The 20,147-nt window shown below is 39.1% G+C and overlaps 1 protein-coding gene across 8 annotated transcripts in view; it reads left to right on the forward strand.

The window, feature by feature from the left end:
* Positions 1–20,147, forward strand: part of CDK14 (cyclin dependent kinase 14) — a 659,101-nt gene that overhangs the window by 532,969 nt on the left and 105,985 nt on the right. For all 8 annotated transcript variants that reach the window (XM_061413377.1, XM_061413373.1, XM_061413375.1 and 5 more), the window contains one exon: positions 15,531–15,670. In XM_061413377.1, the coding sequence (XP_061269361.1) occupies positions 15,531–15,670 (140 nt within the window). The remainder of the gene's footprint in view (positions 1–15,530; positions 15,671–20,147) is intronic.

A 20,147-nucleotide genomic window follows, 5' to 3' on the forward strand; every position in this document is an offset into this window, starting at 1 on the left:
AGTGAAAGGTTTATTGAGAACATAAACTTTGAAGAGGTTTTGTTCAGGATTAAAGAATTTTTTTTATTCTCTTTTGGTGAAATATTATCACACAAAATGATACCTTTCAGGAGCTATTTTTAGCATTGTTTACAGTTAAAGGACACAGGGTTCCATTCTAGCAAAGCAAATATCAGCTTCCAATACCAGCCTCTGATGATGAGATTTGTAGCTTCTCTAGGGTTTCAGAGGCATGAAAGGCTGTGAAGTTACCATTTTCCATTAACTCAATTTACCCTAATATAGATGCACCAATAAGTTAAACTGTTTTGCAGGAGTATTTTAGAGTGAAAATGGTTTTCATATTGGACTAAATATTTATGACTGATCCATCTGAAATGTAAAAACATGAGCCATTGCTAAACTTTAATGTGGATTGATTTCTTTTTTGATAGAGGAAGATTTGAATTTAATCTCTTGGTGCAATCTTCTATCATCAAAAAAATGAGAGTTGTCTTTTTCGGATGAAACAGTGCTATTATCAACCACTTTGAATTCAGGAAAAGTGGATAATCTTCATTCTCTCAATAACATAAATATCAAAAACATCACAAGGGTAGAAAATTCATTAGCAATTTACTTTGCTTCACTCTTGATTTACTAAAAATGTTTGGAAAACTTGTGAAATAGGTGAAATAATATGATACTTTTAATTGATTTCAACAAGTTTGGGTAAGAAAAGATCAATCTTTACAGCAGTCCTGTGGAGTAGAAGAGGGCTAGTAATTTTATCCTAATTCTGCATGCGCAAGTCAGAAAGTTTACGAGTTGTTGATATCCTTCAGATAACAGTGGAATTTTGCGTGGGGGAAGGTCACGTGGTTATGAAGGGTTAGCGTTTATGAACTCTAACTGAACAATAAGCAAAATAACTGGGAGGCTGGAAATGAATTCTGTTGTTGAATGCACATCCTTTGGGTTTTGAAGACATTCTACACCTATTGGTGAGTTTAGAATTTTTTTAATATTCTATAAGTTTTAACCTTCTGATTACAAGGACTAATTATTATTTCCATATTTTTCTTCATTTATCTTACTGAAAGAAGATACTTCCTTTTCTACAATGTCCTTCAATCAGAAGACTGAAAAGTCACTCTTTGTGCCTCTTCTGCTGTTCACCACATTATTAAAGTAAAATACTAAACAAAAATATAATGTCTTATGAATACTATTCAGCAAAATCTAGGAATGTTTTCTAAAATGTAAGTATAATGCCTGACAGCTTTGTGCTATTCCTATATAAGAAAATTGTCGGTATTTGGCAAGCTGTAATAAATCTTCAATAAATTTTTAAAAATTATGTAGTGACTAGAATTGGAGGTGAGATGCATGGGGGTTGTAGTGTTTTATATAAATTACTAAAAACCACAATTTTACAACTCAAAAAAGTCACTGCTACTGTGTGCTGGGGAAGTGGCATCTCTGCAGAAAACAGTTAGCTCTTCCTTTCCTATGAGCAAGTTGCATGGGAGCATGATCTAAATTTGTGGTAAAGTAAAAGTAAGTGTAAATACACAGGGCTTTTGTTGCAAAGAATATATAATAAGGAGTTCACTTATATTAACTGTTCCCCATGAATATTTAATGATAATATCTGCATCTTAGATTTATGAAATGTAACTATGAAAATCTATAGCTCTGTAGTTCAGTTCAGTTCAGTTGCTCAGTCATGTCCAACTCTTTGCAACCCCATGAACTGCAGCCCGCCAGGCTTCTCTGTCCATGGGATTCTCTAGGCAAGAACACTGGAGTGGGTTGCCATTGCCTTCTCCGAAAGGCTAGTATAGTTACAGACAAAAGTTAACCCTGGGTCAGGAAGATCCCCTGGAGAAGGGAATTGCTACCCATTCCAGTGTTTTGGGGGCTTCTCTGGTGGCTCAGATGGTAAAGAATCTGCCTGCAATGTGAGAGACCAGGGTTTGATCCCTGGGTCAGGAAGATCCCTTGGAGAAGGGAATGGCTACCCACTCCAGTATTCTTGCCTGGAGAGTTCGCTGAACAGAGGAGCTTGGTTGTCTGCAGTCCATGGGAGTCCCAAAGAGTCGTACACCGCTGAGTGACTAACAACCAATTTTTTAAAACCAGACCACTCTATTTGATTTCAGACTGAACTTAAACGTTTAAATTCAGTGACATCTCTTATTTTCTGGGGAAGGTAGAAAATTATAATAAATAAAATCAAAGCAGAAATTGGGGGTAAATAGCTAAGCTCTGAAATCCAAAGCAAGAATGTAGCATTTTCCTTTTTCTGGCCCACTTTTTGGCAGTTTGTAATACTCTTGGTCAGTGCTAGCGTTTTCAAAAACTCGATTCATTCACAGCCTTCTCAGGGCTCTACAGCACTTTCTGTATTTTTCCACCAGATAGAGTTTACTGCGAGGGCGACTATATGTTGAGTAAGGGTTAGATCTGAAAGAAAGACCCAGCAGTGCAGATTAGTATGACTGGCTTTGGGGTTACTCATCTTGTTCATGTTAAGGCTGGACTTTCCCTGTTGTCTTAGTATCTAGTAAGGGCACTGGAAGTGTTAGCAAGAATAAAGGAAGAATAGTCTCTATAGCAATAGAGTTCAGAATTAAAGGAAGAGAAATACAGAAACAGGTAAGGTGTCCTTAAGAAATTTAAAGTAATCCAGTAATCCCTTTACAAACTGAGTACTGTATAGCTTGGTGTATGCGTATGTATGTATGTGTATATATATATATATATATATAAAATTTATATGTATGTGTATATATACACACATGAAGAAAAATGAGATGAAAGGGTAGCCACTCAGTCATGTCCAACTCTTTACGACCCCATGGACTGTAGCCCACCAGGCTCCTCTGTCCGTGGGATTCTCCAGGCAAGAATACTAGAGTGGGTTGCCATTCCCTTCTCCAGGGGATTTTCCCAACCCAGGGATTGAACCCAGGTCTCCCACATTGCAGGCAGATTCTTTACCATCTGAGCCACTAGGGAAGCTCATATATACTTACATACATATGTACAATAAATTTTTGGCATTATATATATTAACATGGGTTTCCCTTGGTGACTCAGATGGTAAAGACTCTGATTGCAATGCAGGAGACCCTGGGTCAGGAAGATCCCCTGGAGAGGGGAATGGCAACCCACTCCAGTATTTTGAGGAGCCTGGAGGGCTACAGTCCATGGAGTCGCAAAGAGTCGGACATGACTGAGTCTAATCCAATAATCCCTTTACAAACTGAGTAACATATAGCTTGGTGTATGTGTGTGTATATATACATTATTTATATGTGTTCACATACACACACACACACACATATATATATATACAGTAAATCTTTGGCATGACATATAATGGACACTAAAGAGTCAGAAATCTCAACACTTTCCATCTTGTAAGTGTAGCCTTTGATGATCTGGATCAAATAAAATTGTATGTGTGAAAGCACTTCATAGACCATAGAGCTCTCTGTAAATATCACTATCATTATAGCATTTTAACAGTCACGTAAGCTGACCCTTATGGGAATGAGGGTCTTCCAGGGAGATTGTATCATTAAGCAGTTTAACAAGAGTAGATGGATGAGAATTGAACAATTTTCTGTGCACAACAAAACTCAACGTATTCATAGAAACTCATATAAAAATGTTATCTGTTTATCTTTGAAGGGAGGACTCATTATTATTATTGTTATTATTATTTTAACCAGCAGTGCATTGACAAAGAAAGTCCCAGCGTTAAACAACTCTGTCTTCATGATTAGAGTCTTGCCTCTCTAATTTCATTGCACAATCCAGCACCTGGACTTGAGATTCACAGCCCAGACCTAAATCTTGCCTTATATGAGTCTTTATTTTCTTCCAAGAGTTTATTCCAGTGTCAGGGATTCCCTTCATCTTCTGCTTGACCAGTTACTAACCCCTCTTTGCAAAATGAATAAAACCTGTTTGCTTTTCTTTTTAGTAACTCACTTTGTGAAAGTTTTATGACCACGGTCTTCCCTCTAAGTCAGAACTTTGATATGAAGGTGATTAAATGAGCATTTGGCTTTTGATATATAGATGAGAAAGTGCTGTTTCTGACAGTTCTGGTCGGTACAGCTGAGGAAACAGTCAGCCTTGTCTTTGTGGGTGGGTGGGCTTCTTCACAAATCATTTTTAAGAGCTCAGTTGCGGTCTATTCCAGTGGCCAGTGCCCATGTTGGCATCACTGCCACAGAGATAAGATGTACACTGCCCAATGCATGGACCCAGGTCCTCTGACTTTGCTCTGTGACAGGAGTGGCCGTGAGTAAAGCATGAGTATGCCCTCCCGATCATCCCCTCCAGGTCACTCTATCTCCAGCTCTGTGAGACAGAGCACACTCTTATGCTTCAGACATCAGCCCGCAGAGTACACCATTCTTTTCCATCACAGAATGCAAGTGAGGAATATTCTAGAACTTTCTCTTCTTTTTCCATTGCCTTTTAAGCCGTTTTATGGAAATAGGTATCTCCACTGAACACCTTAATACGCAACTTGAACTTGCTACAGCTTTACTCTTTATGTCCCGCTTCCATGAGCTAAAGATGTTAATACATCCCAGTCAGGATTTTTATAGAGATGTTTAGAAGTCAGCTCTTAGGAACAAAATGTAACTTGTTTTAGTTGTTGTACAAGCCAATCATCAGTTTTAGAGGGAGTCATTTGAAACTACAACGTGGAAAAAAAAAACCAACAAACAAATGGAAACCCTTGCTGTCCCAGTTTTTAAAGTAACTTTAAAAAGACAAGGATGAATTTCTTTCCCACTTAAAAAACAGTTATTTCTGAAGCATGTATACTTTGAAGATGTTCCATAAGCACCAGAACCTGGCCTTAACATGTTTTCGCCCCAAAATGATTGTTTATTTTTTAAATTCATGTGTCTCAGGTAAGGTAAAACCTCTGTAGATATGAAAATGAATACAGTCAGTTCTCAAGGAAACACTCAGTTGTTCAGCACATGCTGTGTCCCCACACTGTACCAGGAACTCTGCAATATAAGAAGTGGTCCTCTTTGCCTTGCCATCACCCAATTCTTCCTCTTTTTTGCACCACTGTTTTCATCCTCTACTTTCTTGTGTGTTTTTTTTTTGACCGCATCAAGCAGCAGGTGGGATGTAAAGGTCCCCTACCAAGGACTGAACCTGTGCCCCCTGCGGTGGAAGCATGGAGTCTTAACCACTGGACTGCCAGGGTGGTCCCCATCCTGTACTTTCAATTTTCTCTACCCAGTGATAACCATCTTCTTTAGTGTGGCAAAAGACTTTGGATTTGCTTTACTCTATTTTCAAGATGGCTTAGAAACCTGGGTGAACTTGTAAAGCAGTTCGTTGACAGGCTGGGTGAAGGGAAGTGAGAGGCCCTGCTTGGACCGTTGTCTGGTCGGCAGAGGAGAAAGTTGTGGGGGATGCGCCGTGGCCAGCCAGTACAGCTGTGCGCATGCTCCCTGCCTCCAGGCCGCACTCAGGTTCTTCCGAGGTCAGAGGACACCTGATGCGAGAGCCCGGCAGCCCTTAACGACCGTCTGTTCCATCTGCCTCATTTCTGAGGTGGAAAAAACTACACTAGGGATAAAGAAAATATCCTGCTCTCTAGTCATGTTTTTTTGCTATTCATGTTATATCATTGCACATTTTTTTCCACCTCAGGTAAAGTGTGTGAGTGTGTGTGTGTTGCATAAATAGGGACTCGGAAAAGGATGCAAGTTTGTTATGATTAGAACAGCAGAATGCTGTTATTTTCAACTATATTAAAAGCATTTGTCTGAAAGTTAATCGTAAGACTCTCTCCACAAAAAAAAAAACTTCTGAATTCAGTAGATATTGTTTCTCTTCATTGTCACACAGATTTATAATTTTGAAATTCCTTAAGATTTTTCCCAGAGAGTTTCCACAAACAACAAACACATCTTTTACTTTAAAAAAAAAAAAAAAGAATATATGGGACTTCCTTGGTGATCCAGTGTTAAGACTCTGCACGTCCACTGCAGGGGGCGGGGGTTCGCTCCCTGGCTGCAGAGCTCAGATCCCACATGCCACCTGGTGTGACCAATAAATAAATGAGGAGTAAACACGACAGTTTCTGTCACACGTACCCTGCCTGGTTTATGTGACCCTCCAGGAACTTGGAGCTGGTTGAGCTCACCCTGTGGGCTGACAGGTGTAGTTCCAACAGCCTAAGGCAGACCCCCACTCAGTGACCTGGAATCCAGCACTGAACTCTATAGCTGGGGAGACTCACCATTAGCAGTTGAATCTCCCCATTTGCTGGGACATCCCTAGAGGCATCAGGGCTCCCCTCGGACACAGAAGTCCCGATGTCAGTCACTCACCAGAACCAGCCTCCACCCGTGATATCTAAATATTCCTTGTGACAAACCTGTAACACTTCATCTCTCCAAACTGCTTCCTTTGCTGAATTTCCTTGACATGTTCCCCTGACCCTACCTTCTCCCATCTCTAGATGGCCTGATCTCTGTCCCCCTTGATCAAGACGTAGAGCCATTTGAAAAATATCCTCTGGTGCCCCTTTCTTAACTTCTCCTACCACCAGCTTCAGACAATCTCTGATCACTTTTCTGTTTCAATAATTTTGCCTTTTTCAGAATGTCATCTAAAGAAAATCATTTGTATGTAGCCTTTGGCTTCTTCCACTTAGGAAAATGTGCTTGAGAGTCATCTATAAAGTTGAGTGGTGGGGCTTCCCTAGTGGCTCAGTGATAAAGAATCTGCCTACCAAAGCAGGAGACACAGGTTCGATCCCTGATCCAGGAAGATCTCATGGGCTGCAGAGCAACTAAGCCTCTGTGCCACAACTATTAAACCTGTGCTCTAGAGCCTGGGAGTCACAGCTACGGACCCCCTGTGGCACAACTACTGAAGCCTGCGAGCCCTAGAGCCTGTGCATGGCAACAAGAGAGGCCACCTCAATGAGAAGTCCCCGCTTGCCATACTAGAGGAAAAGTCAGCACAGCAACAAAGACCCAGCACAGCAATAAATAAATTTTAAAATTATTTTTTTTAAAAGCTGCATGTAGAAGGAACATTAGCCTGAAACAACTTCACTTAAGCTAGTTTTCAAGGCTTAATAGAGGTGACCTAAAAGAATTAATTTAAAAAAAAGAGGTGAAATAGCAATACCAATTTTTGATTATTCCAAGGAGAAATGCCTAAAAATTGCAAGTGTAGATGATTTTATAGTAGCTACTTAGATTATAGAGTATGAGTTGGGAGTAGGCAAGTCTGTTCTACCACTAAAAATCACCTAAATGCAAGATAAAATACAAGCACATCCATTCAAATGTGTACCCATAGCTGAACCAAGAAGACATTACGTGAAATCTCCAGGGGCCAAGAATGGAAAACACAGAGTGATAAGTAAGTGCTACAGTTGGAGCTGCCCTGGAGGTGTTCCTAAAACAGGAACATGGAGCGATCTGGGGGTCAGGAAACAAGACTTTGGGCCTGAGAAAGTTGGAAGGGTATAGGAGTTGAGATTCCCCACAGAGAGTCAAGGCCTTCAAAGCACTTCAGTCAGTAATGGGCTAGCTTAAAAAAAAAAAAAAAATCTACTTCGAGCAAAGAGAGACTGCAAGGACCGTTGTTTGTGTTGGCCATGGCTCTGACTAGGGATGAAAAAGACTCCCCTGAGAACTCTACACATTTAGGTTTGAGTTTATATAACTCACTTGGTCTTGCAAGCCAGCAGAAAGAACTTGGAGTTCGTAGATGTTGAGAGAGCTCCAGGGCTCCTGGCAGAAGCATAAGAAAATCCATATAAAGAAACATATTCTCAACCCAGACACCTCAGGAACCCCACGGATTATCAAAGCCAAGCATGAGCCCCAAATCCAGAATTATAAAACATGAAAAAGTCATCGTGAGTGACGCTCAGTAGCAAAAACAACAAAACTGGACTCCTCCACCTCGCCCAGAACTTCGGATATTAGAAATTATCATAGAACAAAACTGTATTTACAATATGCTTCTCTGTCCATGGGATTCTCCAGACAAGAATACTGGAGTGGGTTGCCATTCCCTTCTCCAGGGGATCGTCTCAATCCAGGGTTCGAACCTGGGTCTCCTGCACTGAAGGCGGTTCATCTGAGCCACCATGGAAGCCCAAAAAAGTAAAAGATCACATTAAAAACTTGAGCAGGAAACCATTTAAGTTGAAAATGCAAATTTGTCAGAGATTTAAAGAATTTATAAGAACAAAATGACTAGGGAAAACAGCATATTAGATGGCCCTGATTAGAGTTAGTTGAGCTGGAAGATGGCTCTGAAGTCATTATCCAGAATGGAGAACAGAGGGACTAACAGATGGAAAATATGAAAGAATAACTGAAGACATGGAAAATTTAATAAGATGGCATTACATTGGTGTTATTAATACAAAATGAGGGAAGAGAAAATTGAACTAAGGCAGTATTCGAAAAGTAATGACTGAGATCTTCCTCCAGAATTGATGAAAGACATGCAACCTCAAATTCAGGAAACACTGTGAATACCAAGCAGGTTAAATCAAAAGAAGCCCATACATCACACCTACAGAACTCTGAGCATGAAGAGAAGAGCTAACAGGCATCAAGAGAAGCCTGTTTAATGGTATCTTCTGAGTTAAGGGAAAATGCTTTAAACCTAGAATTATATCACTGGGCAACCATTATCCTGTATGAAAACAAAACAGAGAATTTGCCACCAACGTCCTAGGTTAAAGCATCTGCCCGCAATGCAGGAGACCTGGGTTCAATCCCTGGGTTGGGAAGATTCCCTGGAGAAGGAAATGGCAACCCACTCCAGTATTCTTGCCTGGAGAATCCCATGGGCGGAGGAGCCTGGTGGGCTATAGTCCACGGGGTCGCAAAGAGTTGGACACAACTGAGCGACTTCACTTCTTTATAGTACTTCCAAAGTTTGTATTTCAGATACAAAAAAGTTATCTGGAAAGGAATGCCTAAAACGTGCAAGGAAAGCTGATTAAATAAATGATAAACACAGGTAAACTTTAATAATAATAAAGAAAACAGTGTTTAATGTGTGTCCTTGTGTAGAAAGCAGAAATAAAATATTAGACAGTATAACATGAAAGAGGGGACCAGTGTCATCAATATTCAAGTGTTTCTACTTTTTGTTGTTGTTGTTTGGCAGGAGGGTAAAGAGAAGGTGTCACTTTGAATTTCAGGTATTTAGAAAGTTAAGGAGCCCCACACACTTGGAGAACTAAGGGTGGAGGTATATAGTGTGGAAGCTTTTATGATGCACTTGATGGTATTAAAAACAGCTGTGAAGTGATGGGACCAGATGCCATGATCTTCGTTTTCTGAATGTTGAGCTTTAAGCCAACTTTTTCACTCTCCTCTTTCACTTTCATCAAGAGGCTTTTTAGTTCTTCCTCACTTTCTGCCATAAGGGTGGTGTCATCTGCATATCTGAGGTTATTGATATTTCTCCCGGCAGTCTTGATTCCAGCTTGTGTTTCTTCCAGTCCAGCGTTTCTCATGATGTACTCTGCATAGAAGTTAAATAAGCAGGGTGACAATATACAGCCTTGACGTACTCCTTTTCCTATTTGGAACCAGTCTGTTGTTCCATGTCCAGTTCTAACTGTTACTTCCTGACCTGCATACAGGTTTCTCAAGAGGCAGGTCAGGTAGTCTGGTATTCCCATCTCTTTCAATGTGTAGAGGAACAAATGCATAGAGGAACTTAAAAAGTGTGGTGTTAGCACACAGTAAGAATATGTGAAGCAGCTTACAATACTGCTCTTGTAGAGAAAAGTCATCAGGTTTTTGGTTGGCTGAAGAATGGTGATGCACTGCCATCTAGCTGGACTGTGGATGACTTATTATGTCTTGTAAAATGAAGTTTCCTGGGACTTCCTGGCAGTCCAGTGGTTAAGACTCTGTGCTTCCAATGCAGGGTGCAAGGGTTCAGTCCTCGGTCAGGGAAATAAGATCCCACACGCTGTGCGGTGTGGCCAAAAAGAAGGAAGTTTCCTAAAGAATTATCAGCGTGTTACAGGTCTGGGCAGAACTCTAATGTTTGTTGTCTTAGCATAAATTGAAAGTGTATTAGCTGCTCAGTCATGTCCGACTCTTTGCAGCTCCATGGACTGTAGCCCACCAGGTCCTCTGTCCATGGGACTTCCAAGACAAGAATATTGGAGTGGGTTGCCATGCCCTCCTCCAGCGGATCTTCCCGATCCAGGCATCAAACCCAGCTCTCCCACATTGCAGGCAGATTCTTTACTGTCTGAGCCACCAGGGAAGCCCCATTAATTGAAAGCAGAGTGAAATATGAAGATGCAGTACAATTTCTGAAAAAAAGTGGAACCAAGATTTTTTAAAACAAGCACCTTTTGTATATGGGGAAGCATTGTTCTAAAATCCAGCTGCACTTCATGGATACTAGCAGTCTTAGACCCTACTGTTGTAGTCAGTAAGGCTAGACTCTTCTATGTCTTAATTTCCTTGGAACTGGAACTTTGGACTGGATGCAATTTATTGTATGTGTTAGCCAACATATAGGTGTGGTGAATGATAAGTCTAATGAAGCTTTCATACGAGCGCTGATAAGCATTTTTATCAGGCCTCAAGCTTAGCAGAATTGCAGCCTCTGTGTTTGGATTACAGTCAACCTGTTTGGAAACTTAGCAAAAAAATATTGCTGTTCAGCATTTAAAGCATGCTTATCATTTTGATCAATTGACCTTCCCGAAACCTTGCAGTATTGGGTTATAAGTCTTCAAATCTATTCCCATTCCAGAATCTTATCAATACATAAGAATTTTAGAGAGACTAGGTGCTGAAATATCCAGCACGATACTTGTATGTTTTTAATATTGTGCAGAATTAAAATCCCGGGAACTGTCCTCCATGGTTTATCCCTTCGGTCATTTCAGACATTGATAGGAGGGCCTGTATGGCTACTTGCCTGCTCTTTTATGTCTGTATCTGCCATATTTAAAACAGTATACATAAGATTTGTACAACCACAGATTTTGTTGGCCTTTGATCAAATTTTATGTTGATTTTTTAATTTGTTTTTATTGTCCAGTTGCTAAGTCCTGTCTGACTCAGCGACCCCATGCCAGGAGCATGCCAGGCTCCCCTGTCCTTTACTAAATCCAGGAGTGTGCCCAAATTCATGTCCTTTGAGTCCGTAATGCTGTCTAACCATCTCATCTTCTGTCTGCCCCCTTCTTTTGCCTTCAATCTTTCCCATCATCAGGGTTTTAATGTCTTTCTATAAATTTCATTTCATGTGGTTATGAAAAGCTCCATTTTTAAAATCACAAATCTCTGGTTGTAAAGTTCACGTAAAGTCCACATTGTACAGAAGTACATATTTTAATGTCTCTAGACAAAAATGTCTTAAAATTAATTTAATGTTTACACTTTGAGGTGCAACTTAAAAGAGGCCTGAAAACAGACTGGGAGTGAGCTGTTAAGTATTTTTGGCAAAACACTGTGTGTGTCTCATGTAGAACATATAGAATATGCCCATTAGTTTAGCCAATATTTTTTTAAAGGTAGACATGATCCATTGTTTTAGCTGAAATAATTCTAAATCAAAATTTCTGAAAATCCTTTAATTTTTTCCAGTATTTATTGGAAATTGTTCACCTACAATTGTTGCTAGAGAGTGTAAATTTTTTTGCTTCTTTCTGTCTTTCTTACAAAAGGAGAAATTTGTTTCTGTTGACAAATTGAGCAGACATCTAACATTTTATATTCCTGTTGAGGTGTATAACGTAATATTTGTACACTTGACATTTTGTCTGATTATGTAATTGGTGAAATGGTGCTATATATGGGTGTTAGTTCAATCATATATATACTCTCTGGGTTGTATGATTATAGTTCTCTGGAAAAATACTTTGTCGCAATACAAATTACAAAACTTACTGCTCGACTCTAAACATTGAAATAAATATATTGAAATGAAAAAAGTAAAGGAAAGAGTAACAAGTAAACACATGGAAATGGAATGTATAACTTCTAAAATAGAAGATGGAAAATGTTGAATTTTAAAACTCAATTCAAAAAAGATAGGGAAAGAGGGAAAAGATAAAAGCAGGACAAAATAGGATGCAAGATTAAAATGGTAGCAGTAATTCCAAATATATCAGTAAAGTAATCATGACATATAAATGGACTAAATTTTCTCATTAGAAGACAGGGATTATGAAATGTTTATGAGAGACACCTTAAAATTACTGGTGTGAAATAAAAGAGGATGACAAAAGGTATACCAGGCAAATACTAAACAAACAAAAAAGCTGAGGTCATTACATTAATGAGAAAAAAAGAATGTTAGTTCAGAAAATTTTATTAAAGATAAACAAGGTCATCATAGAAGGATTAAAAACTGAATATACCAGGAAGAGATAACAGTGCTAGAGAGCTAAGCTTTTAATTACCTAACTTTACCATATATAAAACAAAATTTGGCTCCCATCACAGTGGGTGACCGAAAACAACCACAGTCATTCTAACATCCTGATAAAGTTAACTAATTGCTTGGGATGAAACTTCCAAATAAGACATCCCAGAAGTATCATATCTCAGACTATTTAAATGGACTCAAAAAGAGGTTCTGGTAATGATGAAGACTGTGAGGTGGCAAGTCTGTGTGGAGAGCTGGAGTGGACATGGTCATTTGTTTGTTTCTGGCTGTGCTGGGTCAGGCTTTTCTCTAGCTGCAGCGAGCAGGGGCGGCTCACAGTTGGGGGCCTGGGCCTTTCATTGCGGTGGCGTCTCCTGTGCAGAGCACCCACTCCTGGGCACGTGGCTTTCAGTAGCTGTGGCTCGTGGGCTCCATAGTTGCAGCTTCTGGGCTCTAGGGCAGTCTCGGGAGTTGTGGCACACCGGCTGAGCTGCTCCGTGGCATGTGAAGTCTTCCTGGTCCAGGGATCCAACCCACGTCTCCTGCGTTGGCAGGAGGATTCTTTACCACTGAGACACCATGCAAGCCCAAAATGTGGTTCCTGAAATACAAGATAGCAAACTCTCCAAATTAAAATTTTATATGATAATTCAAATGTTTGTGCATAAACTGAATAGCACAAATAAGCATTTTATTGTTTTATTGACTTTATTAACAAGTTTGGTCTATTTGGAGAAGGGAAATGTCTTCTTGATTAATTCCCTATATTCAGGTGTGTATACATTAAATCTAGATATTTATCATAAATATTATCAATTTATCATGCTTAAATATTATTTATGCATTTACATTAAATCTAGATACTTACCATTCTTCAAAATAGTGAAACCACACTGCAAGGATGATTCATGGCCTGTTGAAGCTGGAAGGACTGCAGACATAATGTAGTTCATCTCTCTTGTAACAGAGTCAGGCCTAAAACTCATATCTACTCTCAGTCTGGCTCTGATGTTGTGTTTTATCAAAACTGTATAAAATTGATACCAATATGTTATTCACCGTGATTACACATAAACTATACATTCAATATAATTGAAGTTTTTATCATGAAGTCTACCTATCTCAAAGTTTGCATTTGATGTTTAGCAAGATGTTAACGAAAATTTTTTACTAGCGAAATAGTCTTAGTAAGAGGAAAGAATGACTTGGATGGTCCTGGACCCTATTAAAAGAAAGAGAAAAAGCACAGAGAATTTTAAGAACACCTCCTTTTCCTTTAGACAGGTTTCTCTTTGCCAGGTAGAAATTTAAAACCAATACGCTGATCAGTTTTTTAAAAACATCCCTTGCAGTAGCCAAACACTGAACCCCCATCAGTGAGACCTGTACCTACAAAGATTTAGAAAGAAGGTCTCTTAGACTGGATCTTTGGATACTGTAATATTTTTCTTTGCTCCCCTCCTTTTCTCTTTCTCTTCCCAAATTCATGAGCTCTTTTCCTTTTCCTCACCCCTAACCCATCCTCCCCTCACACACACCATTAATAATTTTAAATCAGCCCTTAAGAGATGCTTGAGGAGGGGGAGGGAGAGAATTTTTGATCATTGAGGAAAAATGTTTATTGGTTAATTGAATTTTTTGTAGTGTCAGGGCTTTTGAAAGAATACCCACTAGCAGATGCAGCTTTTCTTCACATTCTTTTGGCTGTCTCAGAGCCACTGACTTAACTGCATCTTACTGCACAAACTCTGGAATCTGTGGGTAAAAGCCTTTTGAAACTTTCTGAGAGTTTTGGTACATACAAACCACTTTAGAGTCAACTGTTTCTAGATGGATTGGAATCCTTTCAACCTGCTAATTGGGCAACTTATTACCTTCTCTGACTTTGACTTAGCTCCCCCTGATGTTAAGATGGAAACAGAGTTATCTTGCCAAATAGTAAATATGAGAGTTTGTGAAAAGTGCGTAAGAATGTGCTTGACACATGTTCAACTACTCGTAAGTAGTAGTCACTCTTAGGAAGAGTTTAACCATCATCTTTAGGTTAACTCTCTGGGTTTGATTGCTCTTAGAGGTGAAAAAGAGATTCCATGAAAAACAAGACTGGGCTGGACAGTGTGGTCTGCTACTCATTTGAAAGTTGTACCACATGGAAAATTTTACTCTTCTGTTTTTTTGGTAATCTTGAAACATATTTTCTATCTACTGTTGTTTTAAAGGTCAACTTGAATTGATTCAGTCCCATATGGTTTAAGCTCATCCCCTTTGTTAACCTGCACATTAATATTACAATTGTTAATTTTTGAAAGGGCATTTATTCCAATAATTTTTCATTCAATGTAAGAAAATGTAAATTCTTCAAGGAAAAGTAACTTTAGTAACTAGAGAATTTAATAGAAGATTTATTTTAATTCTCCTGCTTATTTTATATTAATTTCCTTGTAAATATATCCAGATGTGTATGCAGTACATATACTCTCTGAGCAAATTCTGGCTACTATTTGATAAATTATGTTCTGAAATTTTCTACCTTGGGACCTAATTCTATATTGAAAACATCAACCCTCAGCTCATATAGAAATATGTTAGATCAATGAGGATACTAAGAGTGAAACCTGGTTTAGAGTAACAGATACTTCAAGAACTACTGTGAAGGCTGCTTCTTTTTACTTTCAAAGGCCAATTTAACTTGTTTTCTTGTCCGGGAATAAATAGGCCCAGAAAAATTAGGTGAGCCTAATGTCTCAATCTTAAAGGAAATCAACCCTGAATATTCATTGGAAGGACTGATGCTAAAGCTGAAATTCCAATACTTTGGCGACCTGATGCCAAGAGTCGACTCGCTGGAAAAGACCCTCATGCTGGGAAAGATTGAGGGCAGGAGGAGAAGCAGAAGACAGAGGATGAGATGGTTGCATGGCATCTCTGACTCAATGGACATAAGTTTGAGCAAACTCCAGGAGATAGTGAAGAACAGGGAAGCCTGGTGTGCTGCAGTCCATGGGGTCCAAAGAGTCAGACACAACTTAGCAACTAAACCACAGCATGTCTTACTTGAACTTTCTATTTGTTCTGATTTCTCCCTTTTTTGCTTGTGTTTTCAGGCTCAGCTATGTGAATCATGCAGAAGATCTGGCCTCCAAGCTCCTCCAGTGTTCCCCAAAGAACAGACTATCAGCTCAGGCTGCCTTGAGCCACGAGTATTTTAGTGACCTACCCCCACGGCTATGGGAACTGACTGATAGTGAGTATGACAAGTTTGAAACATCTAATTGAAGCCGGGGCATGATTTTAGCATCCATGTGTAACATACATGTAGAGGGGTTCACATGTTTGTGCTTCTGTAATATTATGTGTGTTTATGTTAATATATGCATTACATGTATATGTACGTAACGTGTGTATGTGTATACAAAGAGAGAGAGATGGAATGGGGGAAGGGAGGTAGTGTGCATATATATTTAGTAGAATCCTGCCATTCAATTGTGAGCTTACCAGACACAGGAAGAAAATGGATTCCTTATTTTGCTATCTCTGCTCTGCAGTCAGCAGCTGCATGTCTTTGTATTTGATTATGTGTGTGTCCAAAAAAATGATCTGAGCAGTCATAAAGGAGAAGGAAAATATGATTTACATATTTAGTACTTTATGCGTACAGTACTTTTTAACTGGCTGCAGAACATGGAGTAGAAATGATTCATTTCTGTTTGATTCTCAGAGACTATCTTGGTTGTAACAATAACCTTAAAAAGGGCTGCTATGTAGTGAGCTGACGAACAGAGTTGGCAATTGGCTAATACACTGAATTGACATGTAAGAACTGAAGACATGTAATTCATTTTAACTACAAATGCTCTTGGTATTCATACAGAGTTCTTCTCTGGGTCTTTTAAAACAAAACACATTCCTGGGTGGGTTTTTGTTTTGTTTTTACAAGGGTTCATATTTACACAGCCTTTTCCAATTACATTTTAAATATTTGGGGGAGGATTTATGACTGGGAGGATCTCATCTTTCTTCCAAAGTGTGAAACAAAATTCTTGTGAAATTTTGCAAAATACTGTTGCAGTAAGAACACTTTTGTTCAATGGTGATACATTCTTTCCAAATGCCAGTGAGAGATATTTCTTCTCATACTCTTTTCTTATTCCCTTAAAAATTCATATACTGCATGTATGGATGGATATCTATAATATCATTATTAATCCTTGAATATACATCACTTACCATGGACATCGGCCTCCCAGGTTGCACTGGTGGTAAAGAACCTGCCTGCCAGTGCAGAAGATGGAAGAGAGGCAGGTTCGATAATCCCTAAATTGGGAAGATCCCCTGGAGGAGGGCATGGCAACCTACTCCAGTATTCTTGCCTGGAGAATCCCATGGACAGCGGAGCCTGGTGGGGCTATGGTCCGTAGAGTCACAAAGAGTCAGACATGCCTGAAGCAACTTAGCATGCACACACGCACCATACATAAAAGTTATGTCTTTATTCTCTTAGACTTTAGACTTCCCCCATTGATAAGCACTGGAATCTCCTTGACAACAGTAACCTTTTATTTGGCAACTAAATCCCAAGTAACAACTCGAGGGTGTTCCTACCCTGAATCTTTTCTATCTCAAAATGAATTCTAATTACCTTTTTTTTTTTAACTCTAAAGTGACTCTAGATGTATTAACCCACTACTACCCTGTAGTAATCTTCTTCAGTAGTTTATATATTCCGAGTCCATATTATCCAATATTCCCTACTTACTTTCCAATAGTCTACCCATTGATCATTACTACTGCTATCCCCATTAAAAAAAAAAAAAATTAAAGATGAAATCCCTGTAGAAAAATAATCAATTGGTGACACATCTTCCCATACTGAAAACAAACTAATGAGTTTCTGGCTCATCGAATTCGAACACATGATTTGTTTTCCCCTTTAGTATAACTTGTAACTTGATAGCAGTCCTCCTTGGTGACATCTCAATCCCATCTGACTTAATGATTGAGTTTAAGCCAGGATTTTGATGGTCTATGAATTCTGAATTCTGTAGTAGTACTTTTTTGTTAATATGGACTTATTACCCACTTGCCACTTAGTTTATCAGCCAGTGGTTAAATCCAGTTTCTATCAGTAAGTAAATGCCTCCACATTATCACTCGGCAGCAGGCTGCCAACGGAGACAGCCTTGTCCCCGTCATTAACAAGCACAATGTATGCAGAACACCAGAGGGGAATTAAAACCACAAAAAATACCTCAGGGTGGTATTTTTAATATGAGAATTTAATTTGTAATTTCACAGATTAAGAATTTTGGCTGCATTAATCCCTTTATCAGCTCACAGCAGGCTATTTGCAGAAGCATAACCATAAGGCGATATTCATTGGCAGAAACACGCCTTTGCATAACGTTAAACATCAGGGGCAGTGAAACCTTTTGAAGGGGGGAGAATAAAGATGAAAAATCATTATATTTTTCAAGCAAGATTCTGCTAAATGCCTCTGGTAACAATTTTGAGTTACAGAAATGCTATTTCTGTGTCTAGTAGATAATCATTATGAAGCATAAATCCAGTCGCAAGAAAGGACAATCCCAGTCTTAAATACCACAGTCATTTCCATCTCGAACAACGTGGTCGTCCTTGTAAACATGTTTACAAAACAAAGAATTTCTAGGCTCTGGAGACTTTGGGAACTAGTTTCTTTTTAGGTGAAATGACTGGTTTTGGTGACTGTTATCTAGGTTAATATTCTGCAGAATGTATTTAGAAGTTCTTGAAATTCTTAAAATTAAATTTTATGTTAATGTGGAGTCTTGTAAAAGTTCACCACCTGGCAAATGGCAGCAGCAGCAGCAGCGCCAGTATCCTCATATCTTCATATCCTCATACCCTCCTTTTCAAGGAGATTTGGAAAGGGGGCCATCTGAAAAGAAGTGTTGCAGAACCGATAAATGGGTTGTCTTAGCAACCAAGTCATGGTTTAGACTGACCAGCTTTAGGAACCTTACTTTAATACGTAATCTGCTCAGGCTGCAATAACAACATAATATAGACTGGGGCTTAAACAATAAACATTTATTTCTCACATTTCTGAAGGCTAGAAGTTCAAGATCAAGGTGTTTGCAAAATCAAGGTCCCCGATGAGACAGCGCCTCCCTTATCATCACATGGCAGAGAGAGAAAAACCAGGACATCTCTATCTCTTCCTTTTCTTATAAGCCACTAATCTCATGCTAAGGGCCACACTCTTACGACTGCATCTAACCCTAATTTCTATCCAAAGACCTCATCTCTAAAAGCTTATCACATTGGGACTCCAGGATTTGAATTTTGGAGGGATACAATTAAGTCCACAGCATCACATTCTTAAAGATAGGTCATGGCATTTTTTTTTTTTTTTAAAGAAAAGAATGTCCACAAAGAGAAAACACTTATGCAAGCAAAAAGCAAACCCAGGTAAAGAGAAGAAGATTGTAACAAAAGTAAGTTCAAAGTGGGCTCCAGCCTTCTTGGCCTACTTTTAATGTAGCAGACCTTTTGAGATGAGTATCAAATGTTATTAGAACCTTGGTTACACAGAGCCCTGCAGTCATTCCATGAATTCTTATAAAAATGAAGTTATATGCTGATGCCAGACTGTTATTTGCTTTGGAAGAACGTATAACAATATAATATCTTTATTGTACTAGTCCTTAAAACCTCACCAGTTTACATAATACCAAAATTTAGAAGTAATATATTAGTGTGCCACTGAAGAAGGAATTATAAATTCATCAAGCGAGAATTATGGCACAGTTACCTGGGGATCTGACAGTTAAAGCTGGCTAATTCTAGGGGCACCCTGTCATTCTCCCTCTATCCCAAAACCCCAACAGCCTTGCCCCACTTCTTCACAAAGATTTAATTGCAGGGAAGTAAATCGAGGGCTGATTTAGAAGAAATTCATTACTTTCCCCAAATACACCACAGGGCATTCTCCTGTGTATACTATCAAGTTACATAAATTATTGAAGCTGAACTACCCTTGTCAAAGTAAATGAACAAAATACACTTCATAGCGCAGAGTCCTTGATTTTATTACATTCATTTGCTAATTCACAAAGCTCAGATCTACAGTAAAAGAAGGCCAACAAATTGGTGCAGTGTGAGGAGCGCTGAACTGGGAATCAGACCGCCTGGACTCTAGCTTTATAGCATCAGCTCCACTATTAACTAGCCAGGCAACTTTGGACAAGTGCCCTAGTCTCTGTGGGTTTCCGGCTTCTCATTTAGAGACACAGTGAGCCCTGAGGACCTTTCCAGCTCTTCTGTTGGTAGGGTTTCTGACCTATTCCTACATATGTCCTATATATTATCCTAAAACAACATCATGCCTTGAATGGATCTCCATGCCATCTTTTTAAAAATAAAACTCACCCTGTTGAAATATATTCGCTGCTCCAGTTCCTAGACTTCCATTTTCTCTTAAATCCTTTTGTGCCAAACTTTTGCACCCAAGATGCCACAGCTGTCGGTTTCAGGCTCTATCCATGGATCTTTGGCCCTCATCTTGACCCATCAGCATAATTCACAATTGACCACCATCTCCTGCTGGTAATATTTCCTTCACTTGGTTTCCAGGACAGGACATTTTCCTTTCACTCAGCTAAACATTTCTTTTCATACTCCTTTGCAGATTTCTCATCTGCCAAACCTCTCACTCTTAGAATGCCCTGGGGCTTAATCCT

The sequence above is a fragment of the Bos javanicus genome, chromosome 4 (genome assembly GCF_032452875.1).
Source record: "Bos javanicus breed banteng chromosome 4, ARS-OSU_banteng_1.0, whole genome shotgun sequence".
In the NCBI taxonomy this organism is placed as follows: Eukaryota; Metazoa; Chordata; class Mammalia; order Artiodactyla; family Bovidae; genus Bos; species Bos javanicus.